Below are 20,824 nucleotides of genomic sequence, written 5' to 3'. Positions count from 1 at the left end.
ATCACACGGGTGTGTTACTTTAAGGACGAAACCAATTATCTTTTACATTCTTGTCTTCCAAAATCACCAGGCTGTGTCAAATGAGTTTCGGTTTCATAATAATCATGACAATTAAGGTGTAATTACAGTAATACTTAAAATTATATCATTGGAAAAGTTTGCATTATGAAATGTGCTCAATGCATGTTCCCCCTTTGCCTTGATAGTCGGATTGCTTAGTCGTCTGCAGTGAACAGCCTTCTTCAGATCTATCCAAAGGTTTTCAATTATATGTATAGTTAGTCTAAAACAACAACACTTTGTGTGGCTGTGGAAATTGGTTTTCCTTTGGGTTCTTCTTTTTTTTTTTTTTTTTAAATTGTATTGTATTTTTCTCATCACACATACCTGTGCAAATTATAGCCACATAATTCAACTTTTGTCTCGTCAGTCCACAAGTAGTTGCTCCAAACTCTCATACTTAAAGCGTGCAGCCTTACTGTGTGATGCACATTCATTTACACGACAGCACTGTGACTTCAAATGACTGGGTTTTCCACTTGTGGACAAAGAAAACTTGGCACACCAGGAACCTCTGACAAATAAACCCTGTCAGAAGCTGAAGTCTTAACTAAACAAGAGCATTTCAACACATAGCTTATCAACGTGTCAGATCTTAAAACTCCAGCTTTAGCTAATTCATGGCACATTATCCATTGTGCCATTTAGAGGAAAACCACCGCTGTGATCAACCTAGAATAGCAGGTATTTCAACGGCTTTCCTGCCCAACCATTGAGATAATGTCAACTTGAACTACGAACCCTGATTTCTCCTGTGTGGCTACGAGCACCTTGATGTAAAATAGGCAGAGCTGTTCATTAGAGAAAAACATCTGCAGAATTATGAAAGCAGTTAATGTAGAGCACAGATGACACTGTAATACATTTAAGCAAATATGGTTATAACACAAGTAAATGATATTCCACTGGATGAACTGCAAACAATATCATACAATTTAAATAAGATATTAGAAAAACATTAGACTGTGAAATAGACTATACCATAAAATTGGACAATATTATAATGGTCTTGTTAGGATTTTTCTTTCTTATTTGATGGATGAAGAAACTATTCTGAAGACAAAATAAATGTAAAAAAATGACTAATTCCTGACTGTGGACTGAGAAGAGTAATTCATAAAATCTATGGCATGACCTATTTTGCATAACAGTAGAAAGTTTTTTGATAAGAATAATTAGTTTTTCATGTGAAATGTAGTGATGGAATAAGAGAATTAGTGTAAAAGCATCACAAGACCGTCAGGAATTCCATTATATTGTTAAACCTCACGTTGTCAATAATTATTAACTCTTAGTTTGTTGGAAGTGACCCATTAAGACCTTTGACTGACCCATTAGCACGTTATTGGATAAATAAGATGTGCTGTCCTGGTTTAAAAAAGATTTTATCCTATTACCAATATTTTGTCCAACAAAGAACTTCAATAAAATGTCTTCATATTCTTCTCATTTTGAAATGTTATTTTTGCACAGAAAAAAAAACCCCACAACAAAACTGTATTTAAATTTAAGTTACACTGATTTATGGCAGCGATACAAGGAACCAAGCTCTCAGGCTCAGGAGATATACACACATACAGCATTTGCCGTGGTCCATGGTGCTTTGTTCTCCAAAACAAATCAGTCTTTATAAAAAGTGTGTTCAGACTTTATTTTTTAAAATCCTTTTATTCTCTTTCCTGTTAAAAACTGTTTGCAGAAAGCCGAGCCGTTCACTAAAACGATGAAGCTGGGAGTGCCTGCTTTGACAAAAAACCTGTTGAGAGAAAAGACGGAGAAAATGAGGAAATGTGGTCTGTTTTTCTGAATGGTTGTACGAACATTAAAGACGACCAATCTGGAACTAGGTATAACAATAACAACAATAATATAACCTAAGCATAAAAGGAAATGTATTTTAGGCCTTTAAAGGACAAAAAGGAGAAGCAGCACCTGCTTAAAATATCAGATAAAAAAGTGGACACCTGCAGATTCCAAATCATAAATTGAATAAAGCCACACTGTAATCAGTGGATTGTACCTTTTATGCTGCAGCACTTTTAAAAGAGGCGTCTCTGGGTTTACTTGGTAGAGTGTCTCCTTCGCCTCATCTTCGAAGTACAGCTAGAACGTGATGAAAGATCAGACGTTTAGATACATTTAAAAATCAATTATTGTCATTTTATTTACTGATTCCAATTACAACGTGACAGGTGTGCTTGCTTGTCGCTGCATCGTAAATTGTGTGTTTGCACACACGCATATATGTGCAGTGCACACAGACGAGTGACCTTTATTCTCATTCTAACACGTTACCTTTGTCAGATCACAACCAAAAACAAATATATCCTGCACAGTTTAATAACTAAATCAGGATGGTGAAGTATTGCTGACAAATCTTATGATGAAGAGGAATAATATTATATTCTAACCACTTATTTTTGCCTGCGTTCATCAAAGTTGACTATTCAAGCAAAAACACAAACCTGCAAATTTTGCGTGTGGTACTTTCTCTCCATGTCCCAGGATGGAGGTTCTTCTCCGAACATGATGGCCAGGTGATCTGTAAAACTGACGAATGAAAACATGAATGTGAAGTTATTTTACCCTTTTGATAAAAATCTGTATTTAGTAAAATGAAATGGATAAAACGTTTAATTTAAGAGCACTTTAAACATCCATAAAAAAACTTAATCGTATATTTTAGGTGCTGTTATTTGTTTTAAAAGATGAACTACCTTTGGTTTCCCTTTGTTTCTTACAGCACAAAATGGTTCTGTTCTTAATGATTGCAAGGAATTTTATGTTCAAGTACTTATAATTGGCATTTTTACTCCTGTTAAAAGTGTTTTACAACTCGATTCCTGTACATAAATACAGGAAATACTGCAACGTGGCTTGCAATTTCTCCATGTAGGTACGATCTGGTTCCAAATCAAAAAAAAGAAAGAACAGGAGAAACTTACCAGCTGTTCTCACAGAAGGCTGAGATGTAATCACTTTGCTGGTGTTCAGGATAGAGGAAGAGCACAGGCCAGTGAAGAGAGCCCTGCTTGTCTAGGTAAACCTGAGCCCCCGTGGCCTCCTGAGAGCTGAGGCCATCCAGGCTCAGCTGTGCCATCGCTGCTGTGGAGCCTTTACTGTCATCCTCACTGTCTGAGCCACGATGACAAGGCTTCTTAGACTGGAAGAGCTTGATGCCTCGATCCTGGAGAAATCACAAAAGAAATGTACGTAATAAACACAATGTACACATCATTTCACTATACACCTAATACAAATTCATATACAAAGTCCCACAGATGTTTAAATGACCAAGTTAAAGTTTAATTTTCGTTTAAGTTTTAAATTGAATTCCTACCTTTATAGCAGCCAGAAGGGCTTCTTTCTCAGCCTGCAGCTTTTTGTCTTTGGCCTTGGCTTTCCTGGCATCTCTCTCAGCTGCCCTCTGTAGAAAGAAGCATGGCTTTATGCTCATCTGAAATTACTTTTGAAATAATGTGGACATTCACAATGCATTCACAATAAAAGCATTCAGGCCTCACGAGGGTTTGTACCTTGTGCTTCTCTGCAGCAGCTCTTAGCTCCAGCAGCTTCTTGTCTGTAGGGTGGGTCGTAAGACCCTCGTCACACCACTGAGTGGCCTCTGAAAAACTACGCAGCTCTATACAGCACTGAGCTCCTGCAGAAAACACATACAGGCTAGTTATTATATTGTTTTATCACAGTCACTGAGCAATATTTTCTTATGGTTACTGTGGGCAACATGAATGAAATGCTCCATTTTGGCATAGTGTGCAATTTTATAATCCAGCCCTGTTATATAGCAATCCTGGAAGCCTGGAGCCATTTATAGCTAACAAAAGGAATCTGGTGAATAATATGATTTAATCAATATAAAGTACTTCTTCCAATATCACTATAAAACAAACCTGCTCAATTATGTGCAACTTTGCATAATAAGGGTAGTTTCCTGCAATAATGACATCTTAACAGCTAAAACAACTCTGTTGTGATTTTGAAATCATTTTTTGTGATACTACGATTCTACATTCTCTTTGTTGTTGTTGTACTGATTATTTTGTATAACGTGTATACACTGTCATTCAAATGATTCTAGTACACACACCTCGGATTAATGCCTTAAGGTGACCTGGTTTGGTTTTCTTTGCTGCTGCTGCATCATTCAGTGCCGACCGCATGTTACCTTCGTGACAGAAATTCAGACTTTATTGTAAGTAAGAGTGAACCAAGAATAATTTAATAACAGTACACGAACAGAAATGTATATTTCTTGATCTTTTAAAAGTCGATTAAAAACTACATTACAACTTGTGGATCCATATTTACACCATTTACAAATTAGCAGTAGAAATATGTTTACCCAGGTAAAAGTGTGCTGCAGCTCTGTTGGTGAGAAGAACAGCATTGAGGTCCTGGTCTCCACATTTCTTCTTCAGACCTGCGGTGTACGACACTATGGCCTTTTGGTAGTTCTTTTCTTGGAAAAACGCATTTCCCTCATCCTTCAGGCTCTTTGCTTGCTCTGGGAAGATTGAGAGTTTCTCACATGCCACTGAGTGCAGCTTTGTTTTCGATCATTATGACATCAGCAGGTGGTCTACTTACCCTCAGGGGGCCTATCTTCATCGTGAATAATGGCCTGGAGACAAGCTAGCTCTGGGTATTTCTTTGGATCAATTTCTTCAGGGGCTGTTTTCATGAACATGGGTACCTTATTAAACTCCTGGATGAAATGAAATAAAAAAAAAAAAAAATCAGTCTTTACGGATGAACAGAAGATTTACAGTTAAGTTTGCCAATTTAGCTAACAATGGTTTAACACGTTAAAAATAACGTTGTCCCTGATGTTGATGGTGACTAGTTTCTAAATGTTAGCGTTACCTCCTCCCATTTGTCTTCAGTGAAAGCATTCTTATATCTTTCGCTCTTGAATTTGTCCATAAACTCGTCCATGCCGTCGTCGCTCTCATTTTGCGCCGCCGAAGACGCCATTTTCGATCAAATTATATTTTTAAACGCACCGTTTTGTTATTTGAGAACCTTATGTTGTTAGGTTATGACATGGATTATATGCACCAGTATACAAATTGAACTAACACTGGTGAATCTAGAAGCTACCCAGCTAGTTTACACATGTACATCGTCGGTGCAACATTAATACATGTCCGTGCGGAAACACACGCTGATAACATTAGTTTCTTTATAAATCTAAATCTTGAAATATTTTTATTTATTTTTGTCCTTTCGGCTTATCCCGTGAGTTCAGTGTCGCCACAGCAGATCATTGTCCGCATGTTGATTTGGCACAGTTTTTACGCCGGATGCCCTTCCTGACGCAACTCTACCCAATTTATCCCGGGCTTGGAGCAGCACTGCACAGCTGAGGAGGGGAATGGGGTGTTAGGGGTTAAGTGTCTTACCCAGAGACACTTCGACATATAGCCGGGACCGGGGATCGAATCACTGACTCCCTACTGACTTGCCACCCACGACATGGTTGTATTTATCAAATACCAGCATTGAGTTGTATTATAATGGAAGTGAAAATGCCAATTACAGTGACAAAAACAAGCTGTTCCCCACCTCCTCAGGTTTATGTGTTGGAAGTGTCCTTGAGCAAGACAAACCCAAAGTTGCGTGGTGTGTGGATTTATTTGTAAGTTACTTTAGATAAAAACCTCAAATGATGAAATGTGTTTTTCTGTTCATGTTTGTATTTGCATTAAATGTGAAATTCTGCAAAAAATTAAACTGTCACATTCTTTTCATAGCCATGATAACCAGGTGCAATTTAATATCATAAGGCTGATTATCTAGGTTTTGTTGTGTCAGTAGAGTTGTGCCATAGCTTTTATGATTTTGTAAGAAAAACAAACAAGACATTTCAGAGTTAAGACAAAACAGACAAGTTCTATTTTTCCACCCCTTTAATTATTAAATCATGAACACACTGCTTATTATGCAGCACACACAGATTAAAAATTGTTATTCATACAGTTTCGACTTTTCTGAGCAGATCTATTAATCCGTCTTTACTAAGAAACATTTTCTCACCTATCTCCTGGCAGGTCACCTCAAACCTGGGTGTTTCCTCTAGAGCTCCCTGCCCAACTACGATGACATACGGATAGCCCAATATGCTGGCATCCTTCAGCCTCTTTCCAATGGTCATCTGTGTGCGGTCATCAAGAACAACCTCACCTCTCAATTGAGGCAAGGCCTTTTCCAAAGTGTGAACCAGGTCCTCAGCCAAGGCAGCTGCCTTGTCCATCTTGCTGCCCTTCTTGGGAGGTAAAACACAAACCTGGTAAGGGGCAAGAAGTCCTGGCCAGCGGATCCCCTCCTCTGTTGACATCACCTCAATGGCTGCAGCAAGAATACGGGTTACGCCAAGACCATAGCAGCCCATCTCAGCAATGCTAGGGTTGTTCTGAGCATTGGTGAAGACAGCTTTGAATGCACGAGAGTACTTTTTCCCTAGGTAAAATGTGTGTCCTACCTCTATACCCTTTGACTCCACCAGTGTGCCAGTTTTGCACTGTGGGCAATCAGTTCTGTCTGATGACATGGTTTCTACATTAGCAGAGAAGGAGCAGTTCCCACACACCAGAAGCTGGTCCTCCCCGATATCTGCTGGCAGCTGAAATTCGTGGGAAAGTTTGCCACCGATGTTTCCTGTATCTGCTTGCACCTGAACGCAACGCAGGCCAAGTCGGGTGAACAGCTGGGTGTAAGCTTGGCACACAGATTCATAGGTCTTGTAAGCTTCTTCTTCACTCACATCAAATGAGTACATGTCTTTCATGTAGAATTCCCTTCCTCTGAGAAGTCCAAACTTTGGCTTCGGTTCATCTCTGAATTTCCTTGTGATCTGTTTAGAACAAAATATAAATAAATATAAAATTGTAAAACTCATGCAAAATTTATATGCATGAAAATGTATGTGTTGCAAAAAGGTAAAGGCTACCTGATAAAGGAGCAGCGGAAGCTGCCGGTAGGAGAGAGTTGTCTGGTGAGCTACCAGAGTTGTCACCGCTTCCTCATGTGTGGGACCTAAGCAGTAGTCGATTCCATGGCGGTCTTTCAAACGGAATAGTTCCTTTCCCATTAACTCCCAGCGCTCGCTGACTTTCCAGAGATCAGCTGAGCATAAACTAGGCATGTCCAACTTCTGTCCCCCAATGCCCTGCATTTCCTGGTCAATCACTCTCACCTATATTCAATAGGAGCAGTTGGAATTTTCCAGAAACAAAATAACATGTAAACTGATAGTTGCTTAGAGGTTTATCACACATCGTCTATTGCTGTGGTTTTCACCCAAGACAACAGATATCAGAGACTTACTGCTTGTCTAATGTCACAATGTGAGTATATACGCATCCTGTTACAAGGGCCCATTTACAGTATGAACTGTTGCTTTGTTTTGCAAGTTTAAAACAAATATGCTTTAAAAAAAAACGGAGCTTTATAGAGATGGACAGCTCCTTTATTTTGCAATCCAATAAACCTATTTCAAATTCAAATCATCAAATTGCGACATGTATATAATATCTTTGGATTTAAATGGCAGTTAGCTTCTCTAAATTAGTGCTTAGTCTGTGAAATAAAAAGAAAGGATAAAGGAGTAATGAGAAAAATGCAGCATAGTCCCCACAGCCATTTGAATGGTCTGATTTCAGAAACATAGGTTATCAATTAAAATCATAATGTTATTAAGGACAAAAAGAAGCTTTGCACATGGAAAAAAATGCAAAGATAAACACAAAGAACTAAAAACTGACAACTAAAAGTGTCAGAAAGATATGTATTGTATAAATACAATTATACAGGTGTTTTATGCTGTAGGGTCACATATTTGCATCAGTACAAACTCTGTCTTCATGTACATCGCACAGCCAGATATTCCTGCATTAATTATATTTCTCATGAGAAAATAAAAGCTCATCTCACCAGCTTCTCCATGGAGCGGACAGTGGCAGGAAGGTAGTAGTAACACCCTGGGTTTGATGAATGGATGAGGCCGGCCTGCTGCATGAGTCTTTGGCTCTTGCAGGTCATCTCTCCTTGCACTCGGCTGTCCTGGCCTACATCACGCAAGTGTGATGGCTGGTAGATACGGGACACCAAGGGCGTGGGTCTGATATGTCTGGAGCGAGTGGAGGCAGGTACAGAGATGTGCTCGGCACAGCCTGAATGGCTCCTCCTGGGAAGTAATGAGGTTCGGCGGAGACGGTGGGTGACTCTCCACCAAACCTGATGGATAACAGGCTCCATCATAGTTCCAGGATGATGCAAATCAGTTAAAGCTGAAACAAATAATTATGTGAAAAATAAGCTAATTGAAAACCATAATCTTTATCAAGATTCAAACCACTTTATTAATACTAGAAGAAAACGACTTTGGCTTGTTACAGCAGCTGTTTGCCCCAAAGAAAAAGTATTGCTCTTTGTTTACTTAAGTTAAAACTAACTAACTTAAGTAGATATTTGGTCAGATAAACAAGGATTTTAAAGATTTCATTTAGGGTTTAGAAAATGTGCTGAAAATTTTCACTTTCTGAAATAAAAAAGTTGAAATTCTATCATGCAAAATAATAATCAACAGATTAAACAATGATAAAAAATGGTTTATCACAAATCACTTGTGGGGTGTAAATAATCACAATTGTCCTAATACTGTATTTTTTTAATATACACTGCATAAGAAGCTTCACTTGAAGTTTCACTTTTTTTTCATTTTATGCCACTTTAGACCTCTACTACACTATATATTTAAATGCTGTAAGAAGGAAAAAAACTTATGATGATGCATTTATATCTAAAATATATTGTCTAAAATTATACTACTTGTACAAGGTACAAGCAGATGTTGTGGTGTGTTTTGTGATAAAAGAGTAAAAGAGTGAGAATGAAAGGAAACGTCTTCAAGACGGTGGTGAGACCAGCGATGATGTTCAGCTTATAGAGACAGTGGCACTGAAGAAAAGACAGGAGGAAGAGCTGGAGGTAGCAGAGCTTAAGATATTGAAGTTCTCTTTGGGAGTGACGAGGATGGACAGGATCAGGAATGAGGACATCAGAGGGATAGCTCATGTTAGATGTGTTAGAGATAAAGTCAGAGAGGACAGATTGAGGTGGTTTGGACATGTTCAGAGGAGAGACTGTGAATATATCGGTAGAAGGATGCTGAGGTTGGAGCTGCCAGGCAGGAAGTCTAGAGGAAGAGCAAAGAGGAGATTTATGGATGTAGTGAGAGAGGACATGAAGTTAGTTGGTGTGAGAGAAGAGGATGCAGAGGACAGGGTTAGATGGAGGCACATGATTCGTGGTGGAGACCCCTGAAAGGGAACAGCCCAAAGGAAAAGAAAGAAAGTACAAGGTGCAAGCAGATGCAGACGTGGCTTAAAAGGTCAAGGTCGTCACTGCTTCCTAGGTTCCTTTTTTTCAGCCTATTCGTCTGAACAGATGTGTTAAATGCCGATGGTTGTGATGATGCTGTGGCTGAAAATGGAGAAATCGCTGACGGACGTCCACGCTGGTTATGATCAGGTTCGCTGTTTAGCTAGCTGAGGTTAGCATTCCAGGTTAGCCAGCAATGACCCCAACGTACACAGAACTAACAAGCAAAAGTCACTTTAGGGCCGACAACCACAATATGTTTATGTTTATTTCCAGTAAACACGTTAAAGTAAAAAAGCAAAGACTTGCATTAGTTGTCAAAGTGCAAAAACACTGAATAATTTCCCACCATATCTTGCCTCTGTAACTCCATACCCGGAAGCTCTTCGTCGCAACCCGCATCGATTTCTTCTTCTTTCGTCATCTTCCGGCAGTGTAAACGCAACTAGGCGTGTTACTGCCCTCCACAGGTGAGGCTGGAATTAGCGAGCTCAATTCTATTTCATATATTGTCTCATGCAGATGTTGCCTTGCTCGTTTGTTCAGATAATGGTTCTCTCTTTGGCCAAGGAAATACTTTAATTTTGTTAATTTAAAATTTAATTCTCCTTTGATATGAGGTTGTAAAAAATGTCTTCTTGACTCCTCACCATTTCCAGGCTCTCTTTGGTTTTTCCTTAGTTTTCCAACTCTCCCTAATTATACATTAATGTGTATTTATACTTTGTTTAAAGTTGACTTTGATAATTGATAAGGAGTCTGCTTCTGCTGTTTTATTTCTCATATTCATCCAATTTTCTCTCAATTTCAAGACATAATCTCAATGACGAGGTCAAGTGAAGCTTTTGCCCCCCCCCCCCATCTCCTCCCAAGCCCAAATCAAGTTTCCTACTTCCTAGGCACCTAGAACCATCAGTACATATTTTTAGATAAGACCTAAAGATTGTTCTATTGAGATACGAAGAAAAGTGATGTGATGCTGACACATCACTGATTAGCTTCTCAGGCACTGTTTTATTCCTACCAAGGAAAGTTATCTGAATTCTTAATTTAGACTTTACAGAGTCTTTACAGAGACTTTAAAGAGGATGCATTTACAGTGAAAGACACAGGCAGGCCTGTGGAAGGGGAAATGGATGAAAGTTCATTGGCTTGAAAACACATTTAATGAGTCATTTGGTGTAGCCATTACTTACATGTGAGTATTTATGCTACATAAAATTTTTTTGTAAAACACATTTGATTATATTTGCACAATTTCATCACTTTCTTCATTTTCCTACCTGTCATGATACTTGTCTTTACTGAATAAAAAAACAAAGTTAAAGTGTTAAAACACTATGATACAACAATCCCAAAGTCTGCTCTTTTAATACTCAGATTACTATGACACAACCTTAATATAAAGCTGATAAAAAATACATCACTTGTGTAGATGCAGAAGTTTGTCTAAACAAAGACTCGCTGACATCAGGGGCTCATTCGCAGAACGAACAAAATAACTTCTGTCCTTGAAACATACTGATTGCATCAATGCACTATTATCAGATCTTCAGAATATTCCTAGGTGACCCTGAATTCAACTTCCAGAAGCTCAAACTTTTTGAATGAAATGTTTTTCAGCGGAAATGTGTGACTGTACTGTCGGTGGGCCTGGGGGAGCTATAGTAACACAACAGAGTTACAGCTACAAGAGCAACAGGAGGAAGCACTGGAACTGACCATTCTGCATTGGTTGTCCAAGATTCGGATGCCTCAGCATGTTATCGGTGTTTAGATATGTAAAAAGCATATATATCTGAAACGTTTCTGCAAAATTAAACACGCCTCTTTTAAAACAATGTTTATTTGGTTAATTCACTATTGTAACTTTAATGTAAACCTGTGGCTATTGACTGCATTATTCAGTCACATTCAATTTGTGAAGATTGTGTGAGGGGCTTTGTTTATTATAATACTAATGTCAAACGCTAATATTTCATCTCAGCAAGTAACAATGCAATGTCCAGTGACTCAATCCACAAAATCTACAGTAAAACACATTTTTCATTTCATGTATTTTTACCCTCAACAAATTACTTTGTCTTTGGCCTAATGAAAGGTACAGCAGCTTTACTTTGTTCAGCATAAACACTTTAGCCTTGAGCAAGATTATGAGTGAGAAGATTATGTCGCTGTGTTGTGGTCGGGGACAATGGACAGATGGCACGAAACAACTCAAGTTTGTCACTGTAGGAAAAAGTGAGGAGGGGCTTGGCCTACAGAGCCAAAAGTCCTGTTTGTCTGAAAACCTAATGCAAAACACACAAGTGTTTCACAAGTGAAGCACATACAGGGAGAATAAATAGGAGAGCGCTGTGTGAAAGGACAAAAACACAGTTCATCTTTGACTGTGTATTTGTTTTCCATAAAGCACCAAGAGTTTTACAACAAAACAAGTGACACTGGCCATCCGTCACTCATCGGGGGAAAAATAGTGTTTTGGTACAATTGATGAGTTTTTATGGAACGTACTATACCATCACAAGTAATCTTTGCCTTTTGTTTACACTATGCTGGACTGTAGTCTGCGTTAATGCACTTTTACTGGCTCTAAAGCATTTTATGCCAGCAATTTTAATCCATTATTCTCCCAGTCGGTCGTTGACACATAGACACCTGATGGCCGACTCGCATGGTAAACACAGCTGAGTGTCTCTGGCTCTTTTCCTTCAGGTGGACACTCTGCAGGACGTTATTCAGTCTGCAGATTTCAGATAAATTGAAGATGCACGTATTGATGTATTCCCTGGGCCCATATGGTTTGGGTCTCTTTCATCCATTTATCTCGTAGCTCTTCTTGTAAGATTTAGTTCCCAGCGAAATGGGCGACTGAATGTCTACTTGAGATACTGTATGAGTAGTCCCCTTAGGAGAGGTTTAATGTCCAAAGAGAGATGCAAAGAGAAACACGTGACCACAAACAACCTGGCTCTGTGGCTAGTGTACAATTTGTGTCTACCTCCTGTGTAGTAAAGGTGAGGTTTTTATACATGTTTGTGTCACTGTACTGGTGAAACTACGTGTGATTGTGAAAATTTTGGCTGCTGGGATTTTACTCATTCAGCCACAAGGTCATTAATGAGGTCGACCATTGATTTTTGGAAATTAGGTCTGACCCATTTTACCCTTAACGGTTTGAGTGAAGTTGTTTTCCTGCTCCAAATTGCACAAAGAATATTCTTTATGGGTCTGTCTTCACACAAGAGGGAACTCCTTCTCCAACCTGTCAGACGTAAACTGGTGCCTAAGATAAAACTGTTTATGCTGCATTAAAAGGATGTTGGAACAAACATTGTGATTACACCAATTAATTATTTAATTAAGTGACACATAACATTATATTCACTTACAACCACTGACCTTTAAATCTTCATGTTTCAATTAAATTCTCAAACACAGTCAGGCCAGATGTGCCGCCAGCTATTTGTTAGATTGAAATGGAAAACATGAAGGAGATTTGTAATTTAATAGAAGCTAATAACTTCCTACCATGATGGGAGGAAAGCTTTGCTGCCTCACTACAGCTGCTAGTCATTTGGTCAGACCCTAATATATTCTGTCAAAGTACACAAACATCATCTGAGGATAGAGGATAGCATTTCTGTTATGTTGTCGGCATAACACAAATGCTATTATATCAGCAATTCATAGGTAATCAGCAGACAAAGTATTTGCGAATTGTGTTTCAGCTAAAGAAGAATACAAACCATCTGTGGACGAGCTCATGGTAACCCGAAGACCTTTGTCGGGCTCTTAGTAGTCATTTATGGTTTACCAAAAAAATGATAAAGGGGAAGTGTCTTGGAGCCAGAGCAGGATTATCATCATAGCAAACATATTAGCCAAGCAGCACAGTCAGATCAAATCAATACACTGTGTCTGCTGATGCTGCATGATAAAGAAATGAAAGAAAAAGAGATCACAAACATGTTTTTTCTGTGTCTGTTTGATAAAAGACACCCAATTTCAGGCTTCAACCATTTTACATCAGACAATAAATAACTGTTTTTAGTTATGGTGACATGCATACAACTGAGTCTGCTTAGGCTTCTAACACTGCAGATGAATACAAGCCGGCCACAGAAGGCTGAGGAAATGTTCTGAAAGTGGTAAAAAACAAAGTTGAAACCTTGGTCTAAGTAGCTTTGCGTACCTTTTCAAATGGTCATGCTTAATCTTTTGTTTATGCTGAATTTATATGATTATATAAAGTAGCAGGCTATATGATTTATTCGTTTATGTTTTTGGGTTTTTTTTGGAAAAAGCTAAATAACTTGTTAAATAGCTGGTTGCTGTAGATGTAAGCTGACTTTAAGTCCCCCAAGAGTTAATAGTGCATTTGTTTTGGATTATTTTCAGTAGCGGATAAATACAGGTGGGGCTTAAGCTAATATTTATAGCAACTGGAATAATGACAATAAGTTGACAAAGAAGATTATGTGATTTTACTGCCATAATGTGAAGCAGAGTCCCTTCAGTCCACAAATGTATTAGGACCTAATTAAGAAAACAACCAATCGACAATGTTTTTTTCCAGTAAATATTTTACTATGCTACATTTCACCTAAAAAATAAGGATGTGACCTTATAGGAAAATGCTTGAAAGGCAAAACTAAGACTTGGTTCAACTTTTTCTCTTTTTATTTTTATCCACTAAAACCATATACTGTAGTATGTCCAGCTAAACATATTAGAACTTCATAGACATCCTGAGTAGGACCCCTACTATTAACAATGGGACTGAAATGTCATGCTGTTTATCACATCACACCATCAGCACCACCTTAATGACTCGCATGATGAACTGTCAACATTGACTTTTTTCCTCACATATGGGCCAAACTGCAGTAAAATGAAGTACAATCAGGCCATCAAAGAGCTGTAAACAGGCTAAAGAGGCTGCTCCTCATCTAATGTGATTGTCAGTTGGAGGCTGTAAAGCACTGATGGCCGTTACTCTCTCTTAAGGGGCTAAAAATGGTCATGGTGGAGATGACATAAAATGACATGACCGTCATGAGTGTGTGTGTGTGTTTGTGTGTGTGCGTGATTGGGTTGGGCCGAGGGCAAGTTAGAAGGAGGTGGAGAGATCCTCAGCGCTGATGAACTGAAAGATGGATGGTATATAATGAAAGAAGAAGAAAGCACTGGATCATCCACTGCTGCCGTCTACACAAGACTCTAAAAGAAACTCAGCCAGCAAGATAGTTACACAGCAGAGAGAACAACAAAGAAGACGAAGAGAAGAGCTTAGGCCAAGAGCAACAAACAGATACATATACACACAGTGAAGTCTTCAACATGCGGGCTCTGGTGGTTTTGCCTTTGCTCATGTGTGCAGTGGTGTGTGTGCAGCAGGTGAGAGCAGACGTGCAGGCGGTGAAGCTGTGTGGTCGAGAGTTCCTGAGGGCCGTCGTTTACACCTGCGGAGGCTCCCGCTGGAGGAGATTCCTCACCGAGTCAGATGTAGATGGTGAGACAACTGTTTTGTTCATTGTGATAAAAATGGTGAATCCCGATGTTTTAGTTACAGAGGTTGATGTTATTACACACGTACACAAAACTGTTTCTGTGGAAATCTATTCTTAAAAGTTGTTATGTAGTAGATGTTCTGTACACCAAAGGATTATGTGCACAGGCTAATTTGTTTGCTTTTTTTTTTTCCTCATTATCTTAACTGAAGCTTTAATGTGAAATGTTAACATTGACATAGTGTAATTGGTATGTTTGTTGACCCTTTGTTGAATTTGAAATAGAGTTCTGTGTGTTTTAACACTGATTGTCCACACTGAACCCTCCTCTGATAATAATGAGGAGACACTAAAGTATTGTAGCAAATTTTCTGATAAAGTGAATCCCACAGATTGCATGCTCGCTAAGGTTTCTGAAAATAGCAGACAAATAGCAACAGACTCAGTTAAACTGTCCTTATATTGGGAACACGGACCGTAATTTCCCACAGTTATTCATCCCACTAGTGGATGCAACTGTGATAAAATTACTAGAGAGAAAAGTGTGAAGGGATCTGGTTATAGGACCAAATTAAAACAAAGTTAAATGTTTTCTGTCTAAATGGTGCTTTTTTTTGTATTTTGTGGGTTATACTGTTCCAGGAGTGTCCACAGGGGAGCAAGGCAGCTTGGAGAACCTCAGCAGCAGCAGCAGCAGCAGCAGCAGCAGCCTGGGCTCCCAGTTGACCAGACGAGACATTAATAACATACTGACCACTGTGTGCTGCCAGGTGGGCTGCAGGAAGAGCGACCTCACCTTCCTCTGCTGAGGGCCATCTCCTTTCGTCTTCTTCCTCATCCTCACAATGACTCGGTTTTCACCCATTTTGCCGTAATTCCAAATCTAAATCGCAACTCCGACATTAAAAACAACATGATTGTTTTACTGTATGTATAATAATGTTCAAACCCACAACTGTTTATTTTTGTTTGTGTTTGATATTTTTTGTTAGTTTTGAAATAACTTGTAGGGTTTGTAGATGTGAATGTGGACCACCTGAGCATCTGTGAACATATTTCTGTACCTAAGCTGAAACACATGTACAACCATACAAATATAATAATTATACATAAAAATCAGTCAATAAGAATCAAGAAACAAAAGGTGTTGGTTGCGGGTTTGTTAAATGCATATCTCTACTGTGATGTATCGTTTTCCCTTATTTGTTGAATAAATGTTCGTGCACAGGGCGTAAGTGCTGTGAGAATTTTCTTTAATTACAATCCTGGACACTGAACATTGGACACTGTTTTTAGTTAATATCTTTATAATGAATACCCATATAATAATAATAGCACCATATCATAAAAAAAGAAGCACGCTGGTGACTAAGGACAGGTTTTTTCAGCTTAGGGAGTGGACCCCCACAAATGGTCAAAAGATAAATCCAAATGGTCGCTTAGGATTTTTGTTTCCTAATCGTTGCTGCTTTTCTGCAAAGTACGGAAAAATCTTAACTCTTAAAGTCCTTAAGAATAAAAATGATCAGGAGGCATTAAGAGTTGGGGACCACTGAACAAGGACTGTCCCATTTGGCAAGTCCTCTTCAGTGTATGTGATTTTCCTCTCTTCCCTCACTTTCTGTCCTACCTCAACCCCCCATATAACTACAACAGGATGAAGGCTGCAGTGTTGTTAGCCCCTGTGTAAAATGACTCCAAGGCACAGTTGTACTCTGAGCTCAATTTTTACTAAAACCAAGCACAAGGTGTAGTTACGGCTGTCAAACTACAGCATATCATTAGTTTTAAATTTAGTTTGCCTACAACAAAAGAAAAGCAAAAGAACCAAATTGAGTTGATAATGTTGATAGATTTACAGTTATAGGAGCCACAACGTCGTTCCAGTTCATCCTAAGGGCAGTTAACGATCTACATTAAGTACTGTAGGAATCCAGATGTGGAGACAAAAGTCAAATATACCAAAGAAAGCTGAAATAAATTTTTGGGGCACATGTATGTCTACACTATATGTCGTGGAAAATATTCAATGCACATCTAAAACAAAGCAAAAATGATCCCTCCAGACTACTGCTTAGACAAAGAAAACTCCAAATAGAGGATCCAGTTATAACTTTTATTGGTTTTGGAAAGCAAACTATGTTTCTCAGTTCATCTTAGCATTGTTATGTACTGTACAAACAGCTTGCACATGTGTTTGAGGTTAACGGTACAGAACCAAAAAGCATTCTGGCTTATAACACACATAAACGCACTCCCTGCTCTTATCTCAACATTAGTACAGGTAACCGACACTCCGAACAACACGTCATTTCAGTACTATCTATCATCATCATCATCATCATAGATGCCCCACCATTTACTGCATGCTCTGCATGCATGATGAATTACTGCAGGACAAACTCACCATGGAGATGAACAAATACTAGTCTGGTTCCATTTTTGTTTTTATTAGAAGATGCAAAGAATGAGGAGACTGACTTTGTTTTGCCTCTTCAAGCTGAACTTAGCAAAACAGACGGATGATAGGTTGGCGTCTGTATGGTGGGCATCTGTAGATAATATTGTAGTGACTGTTGCACTGATAGCTTCAAGACTCACTCTGAAAGCAACAACTGTCAGTCATGCTGTCGCAGAAAATCTTACCAAATCAATGTATTACAAGAAGCTGAATGGTACCAATCATCATCATCATCATCATCATCGTGCAACAAAATAAAACCACAATGATCCCTTGGATGAGGTTTGAACATGAATATCTGGTCAAGAATAAGATCTAATTTTACCAGCATGGCCTAGATCTGATGTTCTTTTTCAGTGATCTATTAACCACTTCTAAATAATATGTAATAAATCCAGCCTCTAAAACTTGAATGACAGCTGTGAAATGACTATGATGAGTTGCATTTAGCGGAATGCAGATGGAGTACAGTACAGAGATCTTCAGCTACGCTTTTCACATACACTTTGTTCTTCATGTTGAGTGTCAGAGCATTCAGGAAGTTTAACATCATCAGCACAGTGTTTTTTTTTTTCACATTAAACAATATAATTTTTTTCATTTTTATTCATTTTAAAAATATTGAGCTTATTCTCCTTAACAGAGTCCTTTCTGTCTCAGGGGACACACACATAACATACAAAAGAAAACTTAGAAAAAAAAAAAGCATTTTGGTCGACTTAACCTCGCTCCACAATCTTTTTCAACTCATGTCATCTCACAGAGACCATTACAATTATGCAAAATAAAGCCATGGATTCAAGCGTTGGTTGGATAATTGGAGATGTGCTTATGACATAACTGGGGAGTTCAGGTACCACTGAGGTGAACAGAAACAGGTAAGAATCAGGTCAGAATCTTCATTAATGACGTACGTCAAGGCTGAAGTGGTAACTGAACATGGGAACTGAAAGTTTTGGCTCAATATGAGTGTTTTCTTTCCGTTTGATCACGTGAAGCCTAGTAAACAAATCCACTTCCAGCAGTGGTACAATGAAACTTCATCACTGCTGTGATGCCGTCACTGTCCTGACCACATTTAAAGGAAAATTCCACATTATGGGAAATATGTTTGTTTGCTTTCTTGTTGACCAACAGATGAGAAGATAAATTCCATTTGTATTTCTAACTGTTAAATACAAAGAAAAGCAGCCAGCAGCCGGCTTTATAAAATGAGCTTAGCATAAAGACTGGGAGCCGGACTCCCAGCATGCTAACTTTCGCTAATTAGCACTAAATAGGAAATGGGCTACATCTGAAAAAGTCAGGAATGTTGCTAGTTGGTCCAAAGTAAGTTTGGGCAAACAGAAACTCCAGCCTGTTTAAGGAGAAGTCAGAGGATCACAAGAGTCCCCACGATGCATCACATGGGGACCATGAATCCTGCACAAAACTTTATGGTCATTCGCCAAGAAGACCAAGCACCATCCAAAAATCTACAGTACCTACTGTTGCCTCTAAGGCCCTACAATAAGTTAAAAACCTATATAAAGTAACACTTTTCACATTTATTTCTTTACAACCAAGACGTACTTGGGTCATTAATACCATTTAGACATGCTGGTATTTTGTTGCCTTTGGATGAAGCCGGGTATCCACTTCTTTTTGTTTCCAGTCTTTATGCCAAGCTGAGCTAAGCAAACACATTTTCATATGTAAGCAATGCATATAAAAAGGTGCCTTTTATCATTTCACCTAACTTTTAACAAGAAAGCCAGCAAGTGTTTCTCCCAAAATGTTATAATGACTCTTTAAAGTATGGACCTTGCCCATGGTGTAACTAACTGTACATTAACACTGCTTACACAAAGCATAACAGAGCATCCATGAAGATATTAATCTTTTTCTTTAAATTAACCCCCCACCCATATATAGCTCAAATCTTCTGTTGCACTTGAGTTAAAAAATTATATCTGAAATAAATTCAAAAATTATACCTTATACTGTACACAGGTTACCCAACTACACAGATAACAAAAAGAGAGAGAGAGAGAGAATTCAAATATTTAAATCTTCAAGGGTTCTGAGTTGTGTGATACCATTCAAATTCTATTCATATACAGAATCACATTTTATACAACAAATCATTGTCATCAATAAATAAAAATAGAATGCTGTCATGTACTCTGGAGTCTAACACTGCTGTCCTGCGAACAACAGAAAGGCTATCTGACAATACAGGGATAACACCAAACGCCCTTTAAGATATATATTATTGATTTAAAATGACACTTTGTACACATCTTTTGTTCTGACAGGAACATGTTTTTCTTATTTTGCAACCAGTAAGTTGATTTATCATTGCAGCTGCCTAACTGGCTAAAAACCTCTCCATGTGTTCATATTCCAGAAAAATTAAATAACAGTTTGACTGACCGATCAGTGCATTTATATTAAAAAGGATGCGATCCAAAGACATATGACCCTGTAGTACCAGTATGTAATGAATGAAATTCTACTTTTTTGTAGTTACTTGTTCCCGAGTTTCATCAGACTGCACCAACAGAAAACACTGCTTTAATGAAACTCAGTAAATCCGTTCAATTCTTGGAAAAATCCACACAAATGACTTCTGTCAGTGCAAGAAAGAGAGGACAGCTCTCGCAGGCTTAGAGCTCGGAGCTTTTTTTATGTGGGGGTGAAGATGTTTTTGCTTTCTATAAATTGTCCAGGGCCCTGCTTCAGCTATACCTAGTCTAACTCTGAATGCATCTGAGGCTGAGGTGTGTGTCTGACCACAAAAATCTTTTTAAGCATTTAAAAAAAAACAAAAACAACAACAACTAAATCTCTCTGGACAACAGACAACAAACGTCAACCAGTGTACAATCTAGCTAAAACTGGGTCAGGCAGCTGCAGTGAAGCTTTCAAAAAAAAAAAAGAAAAAAAAAAAAGGAAAAAAAAAGAAACCACCACACATTGACCAGAAGAGGATGGAGACAGAGGCACAGACTTGAGAGGGGAGGAGAGAACCCAAGGGTCTAACTGCAGCAATACAGATGTTATGAAATGAATACAAATACAATAATTACATGACTTAAAACAGCTCCACAATGCTATATGCAAGTTATACAATACTGCTGGGTAGGCTGCGGAGCTGTCCTGTGGGTTCAGAAAAGGTTAATAGAGAGTCTGTGGGGTATCAGTCTGTCCTCTGTGTCATCCTCAGTCCACTGCAATTGTTTTGTTCTACAGTGCTGTTCTCAGTAGCATGAGTTAGTTGTCAGCCAGGTATTTTCCTGAAAGACACCAATGTCAAAAAGAACAAGAAAAAAAACAAATTCAAATAATTTACTAATGTAAGTTTAGGTTTAGAAAGGTTTGATCCAATAGAAAAGTTGATAAAGCC

At 38.5% G+C, this 20,824-nt stretch overlaps 4 protein-coding genes across 16 annotated transcripts in view; 1 reads left to right on the top strand and 3 right to left on the bottom strand.

The window, feature by feature from the left end:
• Nucleotides 1-1,696: 1,696 nt before the first annotated feature.
• On the bottom strand, nt 1,697-5,207 carry ttc4 (tetratricopeptide repeat domain 4). Its single transcript, XM_067513730.1, has 10 exons — nt 4,945-5,207; nt 4,669-4,786; nt 4,424-4,585; nt 4,169-4,246; nt 3,597-3,721; nt 3,401-3,487; nt 3,006-3,247; nt 2,526-2,610; nt 2,081-2,163; nt 1,697-1,816 (listed from the first exon to the last, which is right to left on the bottom strand). Exons 1-10 carry the CDS (start codon nt 5,053-5,055, stop codon nt 1,717-1,719), a joined length of 1,191 nt encoding a protein of 396 aa, XP_067369831.1. The 5' UTR covers nt 5,056-5,207; the 3' UTR covers nt 1,697-1,716.
• A 749-nt stretch (nt 5,208-5,956) lies between these two features.
• pars2 (prolyl-tRNA synthetase 2, mitochondrial) lies at nt 5,957-9,897 on the bottom strand. Of its 2 annotated transcripts, none has more exons than XM_067513729.1 (4): nt 9,812-9,897; nt 8,014-8,369; nt 7,031-7,276; nt 5,957-6,934 (listed from the first exon to the last, which is right to left on the bottom strand). In XM_067513729.1, the coding sequence occupies exons 2-4, from the start codon at nt 8,338-8,340 to the stop codon at nt 6,053-6,055; spliced, it is 1,455 nt and encodes a 484-aa protein (XP_067369830.1). In that variant the 5' UTR covers nt 8,341-8,369; nt 9,812-9,897; the 3' UTR covers nt 5,957-6,052. The 2 variants fall into 2 exon arrangements, with proteins under 2 accessions (XP_067369830.1, XP_067369829.1); XM_067513728.1 differs by having other exon boundaries at nt 9,822-9,875.
• A 4,740-nt stretch (nt 9,898-14,637) lies between these two features.
• insl5a (insulin-like 5a) lies at nt 14,638-16,199 on the top strand. Its single transcript, XM_067513510.1, has 2 exons — nt 14,638-14,977; nt 15,618-16,199. Exons 1-2 carry the CDS (start codon nt 14,806-14,808, stop codon nt 15,782-15,784), a joined length of 339 nt encoding a protein of 112 aa, XP_067369611.1. The 5' UTR covers nt 14,638-14,805; the 3' UTR covers nt 15,785-16,199.
• Nucleotides 16,200-17,077: 878 nt separating this feature from the next.
• The window catches only part of sgip1a (SH3GL interacting endocytic adaptor 1a), a 54,331-nt gene continuing 50,584 nt past the window's right edge, over nt 17,078-20,824 (bottom strand). For all 12 annotated transcript variants that reach the window (XM_067514505.1, XM_067514506.1, XM_067514503.1 and 9 more), the window contains one exon: nt 17,078-20,714. In XM_067514505.1, the coding sequence (XP_067370606.1) occupies nt 20,692-20,714 (23 nt within the window). In that variant the 3' untranslated portion in view covers nt 17,078-20,691. The remainder of the gene's footprint in view (nt 20,715-20,824) is intronic.

Source organism: Channa argus, chromosome 8, assembly GCF_033026475.1.
Source record: "Channa argus isolate prfri chromosome 8, Channa argus male v1.0, whole genome shotgun sequence".
Classification (NCBI taxonomy): Eukaryota; Metazoa; Chordata; class Actinopteri; order Anabantiformes; family Channidae; genus Channa; species Channa argus.
Note: the sequence above shows the minus strand (reverse complement) of the source record. Positions and strands in the feature narration are given on the sequence as shown.